Source organism: Periplaneta americana, chromosome 15 (assembly GCF_040183065.1).
Source record: "Periplaneta americana isolate PAMFEO1 chromosome 15, P.americana_PAMFEO1_priV1, whole genome shotgun sequence".
NCBI lineage: Eukaryota > Metazoa > Arthropoda > Insecta > Blattodea > Blattidae > Periplaneta > Periplaneta americana.
The window spans coordinates 39,181,708-39,196,740 of NC_091131.1; the positions used below are offsets into that span (position 1 = coordinate 39,181,708).

The 15,033-nt window shown below is 32.5% G+C and overlaps 1 protein-coding gene across 10 annotated transcripts in view; it reads left to right on the top strand.

The window, feature by feature from the left end:
• dati (datilografo) overlaps window positions 1-15,033 on the top strand; it is an 811,390-nt gene that overhangs the window by 626,012 nt on the left and 170,345 nt on the right. For 9 of the 10 annotated variants that reach the window (XM_069846946.1, XM_069846937.1, XM_069846944.1 and 6 more), the window contains one exon: window positions 3,081-3,265. In XM_069846946.1, the coding sequence (XP_069703047.1) occupies window positions 3,081-3,265 (185 nt within the window). Of the gene's footprint in view, window positions 1-3,080; window positions 3,275-15,033 lie in introns of all 10 variants that reach the window. The other variant, XM_069846942.1, reaches the window with a different exon arrangement.

Consider the following 15,033-nt stretch of genomic DNA (forward strand, 5'->3'; position numbering starts at 1 on the left):
TCTTTCGTGCCATAAGTTACTGAGCCATGTTGAGACAAAAATATTTTCTTTTGTCTTGTAGAATAAGTATGTATATTTTTTATTAACCTGAAATATAATATTGCTATTTATTAAATTCTTAATAATTTTGTACATGAAAATAACAGCACATTATTTGATAATTAATTTCACTGGTAGAACGAAAGAAAAGTTGTATAGATATTTAACTGTAGTCAAATAATGAAAACCTAAAAGATTTCTTACAGCCCTATGTTGAATAATTTGTAAAGGTCTCAAAGTATTTTTATTGTTATGTCCCCAAATAAATGACATATACGAGTATATTAATTGATAACGGATAAAATCATAATACACAATCAAAAGACGACATATAGGCAAGATCTTTCAAGTCATTTCAAAATACCAGATATAAAATTGGAGCAATTATTTTTTTAATTTCATGAGTAAATTCCAATTGTCAGTTGTCAATTTTTCAATTAACCTCAAGACAGAGGTATATCCAGCTATATTTCATGAGTAAATTCAAATTGTCAGTTGTAAATATCGCAATTAGCCTCAAGACGAAGGTATATCCAGCTATATTTCATGAATAAATTCCAATTGTCACTTGTAAATTTCGCATTTTGCCTCAAGACGAAGGTATATCCAATTATATTTCATTAGTAAATTCCTATTGTCACTTATAAATTTCGCAATTAGCCTCAAGACGAAGGTATATCAAGCTATATTTCTTTTAACGCCAATGCTCGATGTACAAGATGAGAGAAATTGTGATGTTTTAACACTAAAAGTTTTCAATGATTGAGCTGTTTCAAAAATTAAGTGAGAGACTATATACTTCTTGATCTCACATATATCATTTTGAAGAAATAAATTCTTGAATAATCAACTATTTATAATCGATCACTCCTCTCCCGGATCCTCTATCAACTCTTTTCGATAAGTTTACTTATTTATTCTTTTCCTCTGTCGAAGTATTTTGAACATTTTTGATACAAACTACTCAATCTGTATTTTCTCTAAATTAAAAGTGTAATTCTTTGTGATCAGAGAACTACAAAATTTTGTTGCAGTTTTTACTACTACTCAAGGTTTCAAATCAAGTGAAAGAAGTTGACAACTGACAGCTCTTTGGCTTTCGTAGATAGATGGATAGCAGCCAGAGGGTGTGTTGGGATCTTGAAGCTCTCAGACAATGGAATGTTCTCTTTGAATGCTAACATTTTGCAACCTTTATTTGTGGGAGGAATTAAAGCGATGTCGATAAATCATATTATCTCGCTAATAAAAGAGAGATAATTATATGCTTTAACATTAACGCCCTCTTTCAAGCAGCCTCTCCCCCACCCCCACTTTATAGAGTTCAATAAAACCGCATCTAACTTATTTCCATATTTTTTCCCACCTCTAAAAGGTTGCATTGCATGAACAACAGTTATAATCTAAACGCTATATGAAAAGATACTCTTCTCTAAACGGAGTTACATTAATTTGATTCCGTTAGTATTACGGCATAGGGGTAGTTCAGTTGATTGTGTGTCTCATTTCAAAGCGAAGATGTGAGAATTCAGTTCCCAGAGATGGGAGGCAAAACAAAATTATTTCTCCCACCAAAGCAGAATGATTTCCTCCTTCCTAATTATGGGGTTTTGAATTCCTTGGCGGTAAAGTTTGATTGAAAACTAATGTGTGCTTTCTGTTGTGTATATTAGTTTGTAGGAAAGTATGAACGGACAGATTCTTCTTTACTTTCTTGTCATACGAAAATAAAATATTGTAATGCTGAAAAAATACATTTAAAGATCTTAGCTGAAATACACGTTTTTGCACGATCGTGTTTTTACTGTATTTACAGCTATTGTTGTTAGGCCTTGAAAGTTATAATTCCTACATAGAAACTTGTTGCTAGGGAAACCATTCTTCACAACATAAAACTATACTCAAATAGACCCCTGTAGGTGTAAAGTAACTTTGTTTTTCGGCTCTGGTGCTCTTATCTTTCTAGGTGTAACGTAACTCTGTTTTTGTTTTTGGTGCTCTTAACCTGTCTATTTTTCTACTCTCGTGATGTTACTCCTGTTGGTGTAAAGTAACTCTGTTTTTCGGCTCTGGTGCTCTTACCCTTGTAGGTGTAAAGTAATTCTGTTTTTCGACTCTCGTGTTGTTACCCCTGTAGGTGAGAGTAACTATGTTTTTCGGCACTGGTGCTGTTAACCTGTAGGTGTAAAGTAACTCTGCATTTTCTACTCTCGTGCTGTTACTCCTGTTGGTGTAAAGTAACTCTGTTTTTCAGCTCTGGTGCTCTTACCCTTGTAGGTGTAAAGTAATTATTTTTTTCGACTCTCGTGCTGTTACCCCTATAGGTGAAAGTAACTATGTTTTTCGGCACGCACTGGTGCTGTTAACCTGTAGGTGTAAAGTAACTCTGCATTTTCTAATCTCGTGCTGTTACCCCTGTAGGTGTAAAACAACTCTGTTTTTAGGCTCTGGTGCTGTTATCTCTGTTGATATAAAGTAACTTTGTTTTTCGCCTGATGCTCTTATCCCTGTAGGTGTAAAGTAATTCTGTTTTTCGACTCTCGTGCTGTTACCCGTGTAGGTGAAAGTAACTATGTTTTTCGGCACTGGTGCTGTTAACCTGTAGGTGTAAAGTAACTCTGCATTTTCTAATCTCGTGCTATTACCCCTGTAGATGTAAAGTAACTCTGTTTTTAGGCTCTGGTGCTGTTATCTGTGTTGATATAAAGTAACTTTGTTTTTCGCCTGATGCTCTTATCCCTGTAGATGTAAAGTAATTCTGTTTTTAGACTCTCGTGCTGTTACCCCTGTAGGTGAAAGTAACTATGTTTTTCGGCACTGGTGCTGTTAACCTGTAGGTGTAAAGTAACTCTGCATTTTCTAATCTCGTGCTGTTACCCCTGTAGGTGTAAAGTAACTCTGTTTTTAGGCTCTGGCGCTGTTATCTCTGTTGATATAAAGTAACTTTGTTTTTCGCCTGATGCTCTTACCCCTGTAGGTGTGAAGTAACTGTGTTTTTCTGTCGACCGTAGTCTACAACATGGAAATATCTATTGTTGCAGGGGAACGGCCGTACAAGTGTCATCTTCCGGAGTGTGGCCGCGCTTTCATCCAACTCAGCAACCTCCAGCAACATCTGAGGAACCACGACGCCCAGGTCGAACGCGCCAAGAACAGGCCCTTCCACTGCAACATCTGCGGGAAGGGCTTCGCCACGGAGTCGAGCCTGAGGACTCACACGTCCAAGGTAGGGACAGTAAGTCATGCTTTTTCAATGTTCATCCTAACGGTGGTGGCCACCAAGTAACCCCAAATATTTCTGGAGTCAACCATTTCCAAAAATATAATTATATGCAGCATCTGAAACAATGCACATGGAAGTGTATGGCACTCACTAATGAAGATATAAGATCATACGTAATAAACATTAACAAAAGATCTTTCTTCCATGTCACATTTGAGATATTTATGTCTTGACGCTTTTCTCCGAAACGGCACTTTTCAAATTCACCAAATAATCGTTTGCTTAATAACATTCATTTTAATTGTATCTTATAAGATTGGTATTTTTGCTCCTGTTATACACATGGTAACGATTTATATAATAAAATATGGTAATTATTTATTTTAGGTGACGGCGCGTTTTCTCGACGAAATATGTTCAGAACTCCTTGGCTTTATTTGAGTAATACATACAAACTACTAAAATTTCGCAGAAAGCAATAATTTTAATTTTATCTACTGTAGTTAATATTTACGAATTTAAAGTAGCCTATATAATCTTCGGTAGACTTTAGTGTGCGGTATAATTGACAGGAGATGGCTGAATGTGGTGTATTTGTGGATTTACCATATTTGGCACATATTAGTGATAGTGTCTAATCGTGGGGATCGTGTTCCACTTTGTTTTTCCCTCTACCCTCGTATATTTCCGTAAATATTGCGTGTTATAGGTTAGGTTAGTTTAGGTTAGGTTAGGTTAGGTTAGGTTAGGTTAGGTTAGAAGAGGGAATAGCTAATTGACGTGAGGTCGAGGAATGTGACAAGGTTAGTTGGGTTTCATGAGGGGATAGTTAAGTGACTTGAGGCCGATTAATGTGACAAGATTGGAGTGAGTTAGATGGGATAGCTGACTGGTAGGAGACCGAGAACTAAGACAAATTTAGAGTAGGTTAGGTGATGGGATAACTAGGTGATAGGAGACAGTGTTAGAGTTATTTATTATTACTTTCCACTCAATATTAATATCTTGCACGTATTCCTCAAGTCAAATCAAAGAGTACTAAATTAATTTCGTCTAAGAAACGCAACTTCAGCTAAAGTAAATAATTACTATAAATATTCCGAGAGTAACCTTTATTTGTTTTATAATTCGTAATATTTCTTACTTTATATTTTCTGAGCGAATCTGTAATCTTTTGTTCGCTTTGCTAGTCGATCAATCCGATTTTTGCGAATTGAAACCCATCCGAAGGTACTAAATTTTAAAATGTTATGAAATTCTGTGGGAAGTAAATCTGTGGGACCGTGTCGTACATTTACGGCAAAATAAAATAACTTTGTCGTTGATAAAGAGCTCCAGGAAAAATGTATTGATCGTTTCTCTTCACTTCATTTTCAATGCGAAATATCCTCCGTTGTTGAAAACATCATCGATTGAAATATTACTACTGCAACTGAAGAAACGAAATTTAAAATTTTGTCTTCGAAAATAGGTCTTCTAATTTTAAGGATGTAAAATAGGGAATGATACAATTTAATACCAAGTTACTTCTTGTTTAGTTTTAAAATATGAATTTTATATCCACCTTAAACGCTTTTATTTTGAACTACGCCTATTGGGAGGCAGTGCAATTCTGGTATACACATAGCTATTGTAATTTTTCATGAAAATTTGTGTTAATGAATAATAACAGTTTCCGTTATTCTTTTGCAAAAATGGTAACTTTTTACTTTTGTAAATCGTGCGCTTAAAGGGTTTATTTCAGATAATTTTACGTGTGATAAGTACAGTCTTTTTTATTTGGTACTTTTTAATGGAAATGAATAATAGGAAAATAGATGAGTCAGTTTTGAGTCCTATTTCATATTTTCAGTTTTAAACATATTGTCTATTCATTTTGTACTTTTTATACAGATGAATTGAGAGGAAATTCATAAGCTCCAATTTACAATTCTATTTTTATGTTCGGTTTTAAGCATAAGCGTACTATATATTTTGGTACCTTTTTTATACTGACAACTCGAGAGAAAAATCAATAGAGTCAGTTCAGAAACCTTTTTATATAGATAACTTGAAAGGAAAATCAATAGAATCAGTTTTATATACTATTTTTTATATTCGGTTTTAAGCATACTTTGGTACCTTTTTTTTATAAAGGCAACTTGAGAGAAAAATCAATAGATACAGTTTAGAAAACTTTTTATAGAGATAACTTGAAAGGAAAATCAATAGAATCAGTTTTATATCCTATTTTTATGTTCGGTTTTAAGCATACTGTCTATTTCTTTGGTATCTTTTTATACAGATAACTTGAGAAAAAATCAATATCAGTTTAGAAATCTTTTTATATATAAACGGGAAAGGAAAATCGATAGAATGAGTTATATATCATATTTTTATTTTCAGTTTTAAGCATACTGTCTATTTAGTATTTTTTATACAGATAACTTGAGAGAAAAATCAATAGAGTCAGTTTAGAAATCTTCTTATATAGATAAATTAGAAAGGAAAATCAATAGAACCAGTTTTTTATCCTATTTTTATATTCGATTTTAAGCATATTATCTATTCATTTGGTACTTTTGTAATACAGATTAATTGAGAAGAAAATCGTTAGATTCAGTTTAGAATCCTGTTTCTTAATGTTCATTTTTAAACATACTGTTTTGGAACTACAATTTGTGAAAATAGAAATAAAGAAGAGGAAAATTTTTAGGTTCAGTTTATGTTAAGCTCTTTCATGCGGATGATACGTTGTTCTAGTTTTCACTTAAGCGTCTTTCAGCCTTTCCAGAAACGTACTCACTTTTGTATAATCCAACATGTAAAATCATTTTCAGTGGGAAAACACATTTTTATAACTTATAGCCTAATATTTTATTGAAGCACCGTACAGAACTTAAATAGTGCCGTTTCAAGAAAAATTCAGAAAGATATAATTATCAAAAATATCATACAATAAACATCTTTTCTTGGTGTTTATGTGTGACAGTCAACTTTTCTTAGGGACTGCCTGTTTCCATATCATTGTCGCGATTAAATTCAGTTAATTCTGAAAATAAGGATGGATTCATGAAACTTATGGTTTCCTAGAAGAAATTACTATATGAAATTAACCTTTTACACTCCACAGTGATTTTACATTGATATAATCCACTTTCCCTTTCAATCTACTCTCAGCAAATTTCCATGTTTCAAATAAGTTAGAATAATGTCTTAGGGTTATGGCACAATAAACTAAAGGATTAAATGTTTAAATAACCTTATTTTCTATAATACGTAATATAAATAAAAAACAGTTAAGGTGAAAATATTTCACGTATATTTGCGTGGGATCGAAATCAATTTTTTACCTTAATTCTTTCTTTTAAGTTTATAATTTACTATAATTATAATACTATTGTCATATTTTTTATCTGACTTCAGTATTGAAGTTAAGTATGAAGATTTAGTGCCAACAATATCTTCAAATTATTAATGACACACTTTACCTGAAATCTAGTGTTCATTCTTTTTACATGCCATCCACAGTACCGAAATAATTTGGAAGTGGTAGCTTCATTTCTTTTTTGACCCTAACGCTTCTATTTTATACGATTCATTTTGCAATCCCTTCAAATATCTTAACTTTTGCAACTTTAAATAAACTTGCATATACGACTAGTTTTAAGATATTTCGTCTTAGCTCCATGTGTGATCTGTATATTCTGCGAATGTCATAACATTAATTTGTATAAAAATATCCCAATTTCCGCTCGTAATCGTACTAAGTCCATAATAACAAAATGTAATATACATTTTTAGAGCAAATTTCACAGTTCCAAACATAAATATAAGAAATAAAAATAACAGTAAATATGATAAGCTTTCATGCTGGAAGGTAGACCTTCTAAAGTTCCTTACTTTAGGTATATAGACTACCTGACAGCTGTTCAAATCTTGGTACTTAACATTTTCCATGGTCTAAGCGATTGCTTGTTTGATCTTGTACCATACATACTTTTTTCATGGTATTTTCCTTCTACTATTGCTCCTTCATTATATTGTTGGCCACGGGATCAAAACCCTACATATTCGGTTGAAAAAATGAAAAATAGATTATATAATATAGGATATATTTCATTAATTATGTAGCCGCTACTTTGATTCGGTACTTTCTTCTTATTTTCTATAGGCTGCGTTTTATCAAATGGTCATAATGGTAATTATGATAAATACTGAAATTATATTGAATTTATTTCAGTATTAGGCATTTCTAGTAGAAACTCTCTTTGAAATATTCGAAGTTTCAAAAATAATGCTGAAATAGTCGCAGAATCTGTTTGTCCACATTTGGAGCTAAGATAAAAAAGGCTTTTATTTTGGTGTTTCGTTTCGGTATATCAAGTTCTGTGTCTTATATAGAAAACATGTATAACATATTGTACTACATAATGTTTATAAAACCGTCAAACTTCCGCGATATCAAGTTTTATAACGAAGCTAAATATATTAGTGTATTGATGTAGAAAATTGTTGTACTCATAATACTGTAGGCAATTTTCTTACATAAATAGAGGACGGAAAAAAATTATTGTTATTACACAAAACATTATATGAAAGTTTCCTACTGAAACAGAGAATGTGCAGAAATGTTATTTGTTACACAAAAGATGAAAGGAAATTTCCATAACCCTAGGACAATTGGGAATTTTTAAACAAAAGACAGAAGAAAAATATTAATTCGTAGTTACACCAATAGCGATAGGGAGCTTTCATTCCCATAAAATAAGCGGTAAAAATATTTCTGCGCATAAACAAAGAACTGTATAAATTTCCCTACGTGAACAGGAGATCGTAAGAAATTTATGTACATGTCATAAACAAAGGACTGTGAGGAATTTCTACACATGAATAAAAAATCGTATGAAATTCCTACACATAAATAAATAAAAGACGGTAAGAAATGTGTATACATAAACAGAATATAATAAAAATTTCTGTTGGCAAAATAATGTGAGACACTTCCGTGCGTAAATAAAAGACGATAAAGAATTGTCACGCCTAAACAAAATAGATATTACAAGAATTTCATGCTTAATAAAAATAACAGCAAATTGTTATACTTAAACATAAGGCAGTAGAAAATTGTTTGTTCTTTTACGTATAAAGAATAGTATGTAGGGAATTTTCATAATTAAACAATACAGTAGGATATTTTTGTTTTCATGCTGAAAAGAAGAGTGTAGGAAAGATTTTACTTCCACAAAATAGTTCAGCTAATTGCGTACTTAGCCGATAGTCTCGTATTATAGCCCTTAAAAAAGGGTGCTTTTCTTTTTTATAGAAAATAATGCAAGCGCTTTTCTTATAGAAAAAGATTATAGGTACTGTCCTCTGTTACACAAAAGGCTTTACATTTCGTATTTACGTATACAAAGGAGTGTATGTACTTTCTGACATACGAAGGATCTTAAGTAGGTTACTTTTGCATCTTATGCAAAAGAATGTAGGTAGGCCTACTTTTCGTTCCCATAGAAAGGAATGTAGACAATTTTCTTCCATATTATATAAAATAATGTAGGTACTCCTCGTTCTTATACAAGGAATTTAGGTAGGTACTTTTCGTCCTTATACGAAAGAATATAGGTATTTTTCAAAAGAATGTAGACACGTTTTGTACTTATACGGAAAAATGTAGGTACTTTTCGTTCTTATACAAAAGAATGTAGGTATTTTTTATTCTTATACAAAAGAATGTAGCCACTTTTCGTTCTTATACGAAAGAATGTAGGTACTTTTCGTTCTTATACAAAAGAATGTAGGTATTTTTTATTCTTATACAAAAGAATGTAGCTACTTTTCGTTCTTATACGAAAGAATGTAGGTACTTTTCGTTCTTATAAAAAGAAATTTAGGTACTTTTCGTTCCTATACAAAGAATGTAGGTACTTTACGTTCTTATACGAAAGAATGTAGGTACTTTTCGTTCCCATAGAAAGGAATGTAGACAATTTTCTTTCATATATAAAATAATGTAGGTACTTTTCGTTTTTATACAAGGAATTTAGGTAGGTACTTTTCGTTCTTATACAAACGAATATAGGTACTTTTCAAAAGAATCTAGACACTTTTTATTCTTATACAAAACAATGTAGGTACTTTTCGTTCTTATACAAAAGAATGTAGGTATTTTTTATTCTTATACAAAAGAATGTAGCTACTTTTCGTTCTTATACGAAAGAATGTAGGTACTTTTCGTTCTTATAAAAAGAGATTTAGGTACTTTTCGTTCTTATACAAAGAATGTAGGTACTTTTCGTTCTTATACGAAAGAATGTAGGTACTTTTCGTTCCCATAGAAAGGAATGTAGACAATTTTCTTTCATATATAAAATAATGTAGGTACTTTTCGTTTTTATACAAGGAATTTAGGTAGGTACTTTTCGTTCTTATACAAACGAATATAGGTACTTTTCAAAAGAATCTAGACACTTTTTATTCTTATACAAAACAATGTAGGTACTTTTCGTTCTTATACAAAAGAATGTAGGTATTTTTTATTCTTATACAAAAGAATGTAGCTACTTTTCGTTCTTATACGAAAGAATGTAGGTACTTTTCGTTCTTATAAAAAGAGATTTAGGTACTTTTCGTTCTTATACAAAGAATGCAGGTACTTTTCGTTCTTATACGAAAGAATGTAGGTACTTTTCGTTCCCATAGAAAGGAATGTAGACAATTTTCTTTCATATATAAAATAATGTAGGTACTTTTCGTTTTTATGCAAGGAATTTAGGTAGGTACTTTTCGTTCTTATACAAACGAATATAGGTACTTTTCAAAAGAATCTAGACACTTTTTATTCTTATACAAAACAATGTAGGTACTTTTCGTTCTTATACAAAAGAATGTAGACGGTCATCTTTGCGTGAATTGATATAGGCCTATAGGAGACTAATAACAATTGTTCATTTTAACCAATGTAACAGTTTTCTTAAAGAGTCTTGAACCACACGCAAAAGCAAAAAGTATTTTGAACGTCATAGAGTTATTGCATGTTCAATCGTCCCGTTATTTCGCAAGGTTTAAAATAAAAAGGCAGGAATAGAAAGAAAATATACTGACACCTCATCGGCATGCAGGAAATGACACATGTCCGAGGCAGCGATTCTATTTCTTTTACACTTTTATTGCGTGCCATTCGTTTACCAGAACTGTAATAAAAAAGTGCCGATCCGTATGCGTGTGTACAGCTTCCAGGGTTTTAAAAAGTCCCAAAAAATCGTAAAGCGGCTTAAAAATAGTGCTCTGTTATCGTTACTTGTTGGTGGAGAAAATAAATAACTCTGTGCACAGGGCAAGACGACTCTTCCTATATTGCAGTGCTACCAACTTTATCAGCTCTCGATACTGGGCGCACAGAACAGGGATGTGCAATATTTCGATCAGTCGTAATGCTGTGTTGTGTAATTACGCCAGAGATCCGGTTTCAATACTCGTCTTCGTTGAAGTGAAATTTATGTTTTGGAAAAAAACGCGATGTTTGATGCAGATTTTCGTAGGGTGCTCATGCCTTCCTTGCCATAATTTTGTCCTTTCTTTTTCTTGAGTCAGAAGAAACTGTATGAGTGCAGAAAGCGACGGGAAACTAGTGTACCGTACATTATCGTACCCAGTAAGATTGATTCGGAAACTGTTCATAAAGAATAAAGCGATAATAATACATTCCAGCACTTTAGCGTAGCACGATTATTATTATTATTATTATTATTATTATTATTATTATTATTATTATTATTATTATTATTATTATTATTTTAAAATGTTTGAGTACAATTATGTGCCTTGATTACAGTCAGTTGCGCGAAATAAAATAGAGAGATATGAGCACGTGATTATAAGAATAAATTAAATACTCGTACTTACACCTATATCACTAAGATTTAAAAAGCCATCAGTGTGATAAAAAATCTATCAATCTGCCAACCAGAAATTCGCTGCCGAAAAGCAGTCCTGTCTAAATGAAATACGAGTAATTCTTTAGGAAATTTATTGTATAACTTAACCAACGCGGGAATTTAAACTTATGACACTTTACATTCCGAAACACACTTTTCTCAATACGACATCCTCATCAGATTTCACGCAATAAATTAGTAAAATCCGGTCTATCACTGTAACTTGCCCTTAGCTACATTTATTATCAACTGCCATATGTAAAGTACAGATAGGTTCGTCAAAAAAACTCTTGTTATAAAAGAATTCATTGAAAATTTAAAAGTGGTTTAGGCCTACCACAAAGATATTCCTCCAGACAATTTAAGAATATTCACTCGTTCATAGTGTTCTGTCCAAAGGTAGGTCTTTCGCTGCAAACTCAGCATTCTCCAGTCTTTCCTATTTCAGCCTTCCTCTTAGTCTCCAATGTCGTCTATCTTCTGATATCTTTTTCTGTCCCGAACTCTTCTCCCATTCACCATTCCTTCTAGTGCATCCTTCAGAACGTAGTTTCTTCTCAACCATTAACCCAGCCAATTTCTTTTTCTCTTTTTCATCAGTTTCATTATCATTCTTTCTTCACCCACTCTTTCCAACACAGCTTCGTTTCTTATTCTGTCTGTCCATTTCACACGCTCCATCCTTTCCCATATCCACATTTCAAACGCTTCTAGCCGCTTCTCTTCACTTGGTCGCAATGTCCATGATTCTGCCCCATACAATGCCACATTCCACACAAAACACTTCACTAGTCTCTTCCTTAGTTCTTTCTCCAGACATCAGCAGAAGATGCTCCTTTTTCTATTAAAAGCTTCCTTTGCCATTGCTGTTCTTCTTTCGACGTCTTGGCAGCAGCTCATGTTACTGCTTATAGTACATCCCATAGTATTAATATTAACAATGTACTTACGTAATTTATTTACAAATCTGCTAATACCACAAATAGAAGAATTTAAGTAATTAGCAGTCCTATAAGTTATTTTTATATGAATATCATTCCTTTATATAGTAAAATGATCATGCAGGTCACTGGTACATCTAAATAAGTCGAAGAATTTCTTATAAAAATAGTAGATTTGTTAATAAATAAACAAACTATACACAGTTAAAATTCTATCTCTAGAGAAGCTAACGTGCTCGAGTTTCGTAGGATGGAAACCTTACAGAAAGCTAGAAATGTTTATTGTCTATAAAAATGCTTTACATGACTTTCTTTGGAAGAGACGTAGAGCTGAATGGGCAGTTTCCTTCATTAATGTCAACCTACCCCTGAATGGGAGCGCTATCGGTAAAATTTACTAACCATTTTTCACCCGAGTCAAAATTAAATTCTGGAAGCAGCACAAATGTTCTATACAACCCATTAACTACTACGATTTATTGTACAGCGGGGGCACACAAACATTCATGAATGATAATTTCGTAAGGTTTCCTTTCTTTTTCGGGACTCGATATAAAAACGTTCTCCATTTGATGACCACAGCTGGAAGGTTTCTTCTTTTATTTTAATAACTGGGGCGGTTGAAGTTTTTCAAGTATAAAAAACTAAGTAACTCATTTAATTGTGTCACATAATGCAATTCCTTGACCACTTTGTACAAATAATCGAATCCTGGACCCTTTGAACGGTGAATGCTGAGGCTTTTAACTTCATATAATCAAATTGTTCTATTAGACAACGCCGCCACGCACAGCAAAGACTAAGACTCCAGGGGCAGCTGTCCATCAGCTTCTACTAATTTCAAACCAGTAAGTGAATTTCAATACAGAGTTACAAAAGCTGTAAATATCCGTGTGCAAGGACTGGAGTTTGAAAGCAGGTCAAATTAAGATAGGTTTACATTTGCGTTCTTGTAAAATTACAGAATTTTTACACAATAATAATAATAATAATAATAATAATAATTATTATTATTATTATTATTATTATTATTATTATTATTATTATTATTATTATTATTATAAGATACCAGATTGCATTAAGATACATTGATCGTATGCGTATATGAAGTGAAATTTGAAAATTTGGAAGTATGGAATTCATTCATTCATAGTGTCCTGCCAAAGTATTTGAAGCTGTCCACTTGCTCTACTGCCTCATTTAGAATTCGCAAGTTTACCTTCTTTACTTTTCTTCCTATGGCAATGGTCTTTGTCTTGTTGACATTTATCTTCATTCCATACTCCTCACAGCTGTCATTTAGCTCCAGTAGCATATTTATTAGTATCATCTTCTCTTCTGCTAACAACGCCATATCATCAGCAAATCTTATGCACTTTATTCTTCTTCCTCATACTATCACTCTTCCCATGTTTTGAAAACAGTTCTTCACTAAATCCTGCAAGTAGATGTTGAACAGTGTAGGTGATGAAAGGTATCCTTGTCGTACACCTCTCCCAATTTCATTTCTTTCTGGTATTTCTTCTCCTATCCTGACTTTGACTCGTTGTTTCATATAAAGGTTACTGAACAGCCTCCTCTTTTTCGAATCCACGCCCAATTGTCTCTAGGATCCCCATCAGTTTGTTCCAATCCACTCTGTCAAACGCATTTTCTAAGTCCACAAATACTATATACACTTCTTTATTCTTCTCTAGTATCTTTCGCCGATTGTTCGTAGCAGTCCAATTGCATTTCTCGTACCTTTTCCCTTCCTTCACACACATTATTTGACATATAAATAGTATACACACGTTTTCAGTTTAATTGGTAAATATTTTGTACATTTCAACGTTTTTCGTTAAACAATTAATTCCATTTTCTTCTGTCTGACATAAATATTATTTATTTTAAACTAAAATGTTACTATTATGTTCAGCATATTGTCAGTAGTAATAATTGGCATGGAAATTTTAAGTGTGCTTATAAGTTTTGTTTAAAAAAAAATTACAAGACTGTAGCTCAAATGCGAAAAAAAAAATTGGCAAGCCTCTATATTATTTCTTTTTCTTCTGAAATCCTGTTAGGATATTCATGCACCTTTCATACATTGAGGGCGGTGTGGGGATAAAATGGCATGCAGCTAGCTCGAAATTTGTGGAAAGAAATAGGTTTTGAATGTGAGCAAAAATGCAAAAACTAAAAATCTCGAAAAATGGACCTGAATAGCAGAGATTGGATGGGATTTAAAACGCGCACTCATATGAAAAATGGCTGCCAAAACAAGTGATATATGGGGTGAAAGTCTCTGGAATTTTTCGAGTAGCATCTGTAAGCATATAGATATATTTTAAGAGTAAAGACAAAAAGTTGGCATTTCTATGTGAAAAATGTCTTTATTCACTTCAGTCTACCCGTAAAATAAATGTAATGTTTATAATTTGTAGACGGTCGAAGTGGGTGAACATCTTCTTTTGTTTAAATATTATATACTCTGCAGAACTGTTATGTGAATTAAAAAAGGCTGTCGCGTATTTTTGAGCAAAATAACCTGGAAAAAGAAAAAAAAACAGAACTGTCCTAAAACCTGGCAATAAAAATCAGTTTCTAGTAGACATTCTGTATAATTAAGATTATTATACTTTATGTTTGTTTATATAAGATGTCATAGATCTAAATCCATTCCAATTGTTACGGATGTTACATTTTTATACATCTTGATTACATAACTTTTAACACTATATCATTTCGGAATATGTATTATATACAGTATCTTTCGCGTGTTAAATATTACAGTACCTGTTTAACTAGTTATTGGCCAGAAGTTTTCTGAAGATGGCCAATAACAGGCTGAAACTAGTTAACCAGGTATTGAAATATTTAACACGTGAAAGATATATAATACATATTCTGAAGTTACTTGTTTACTGTA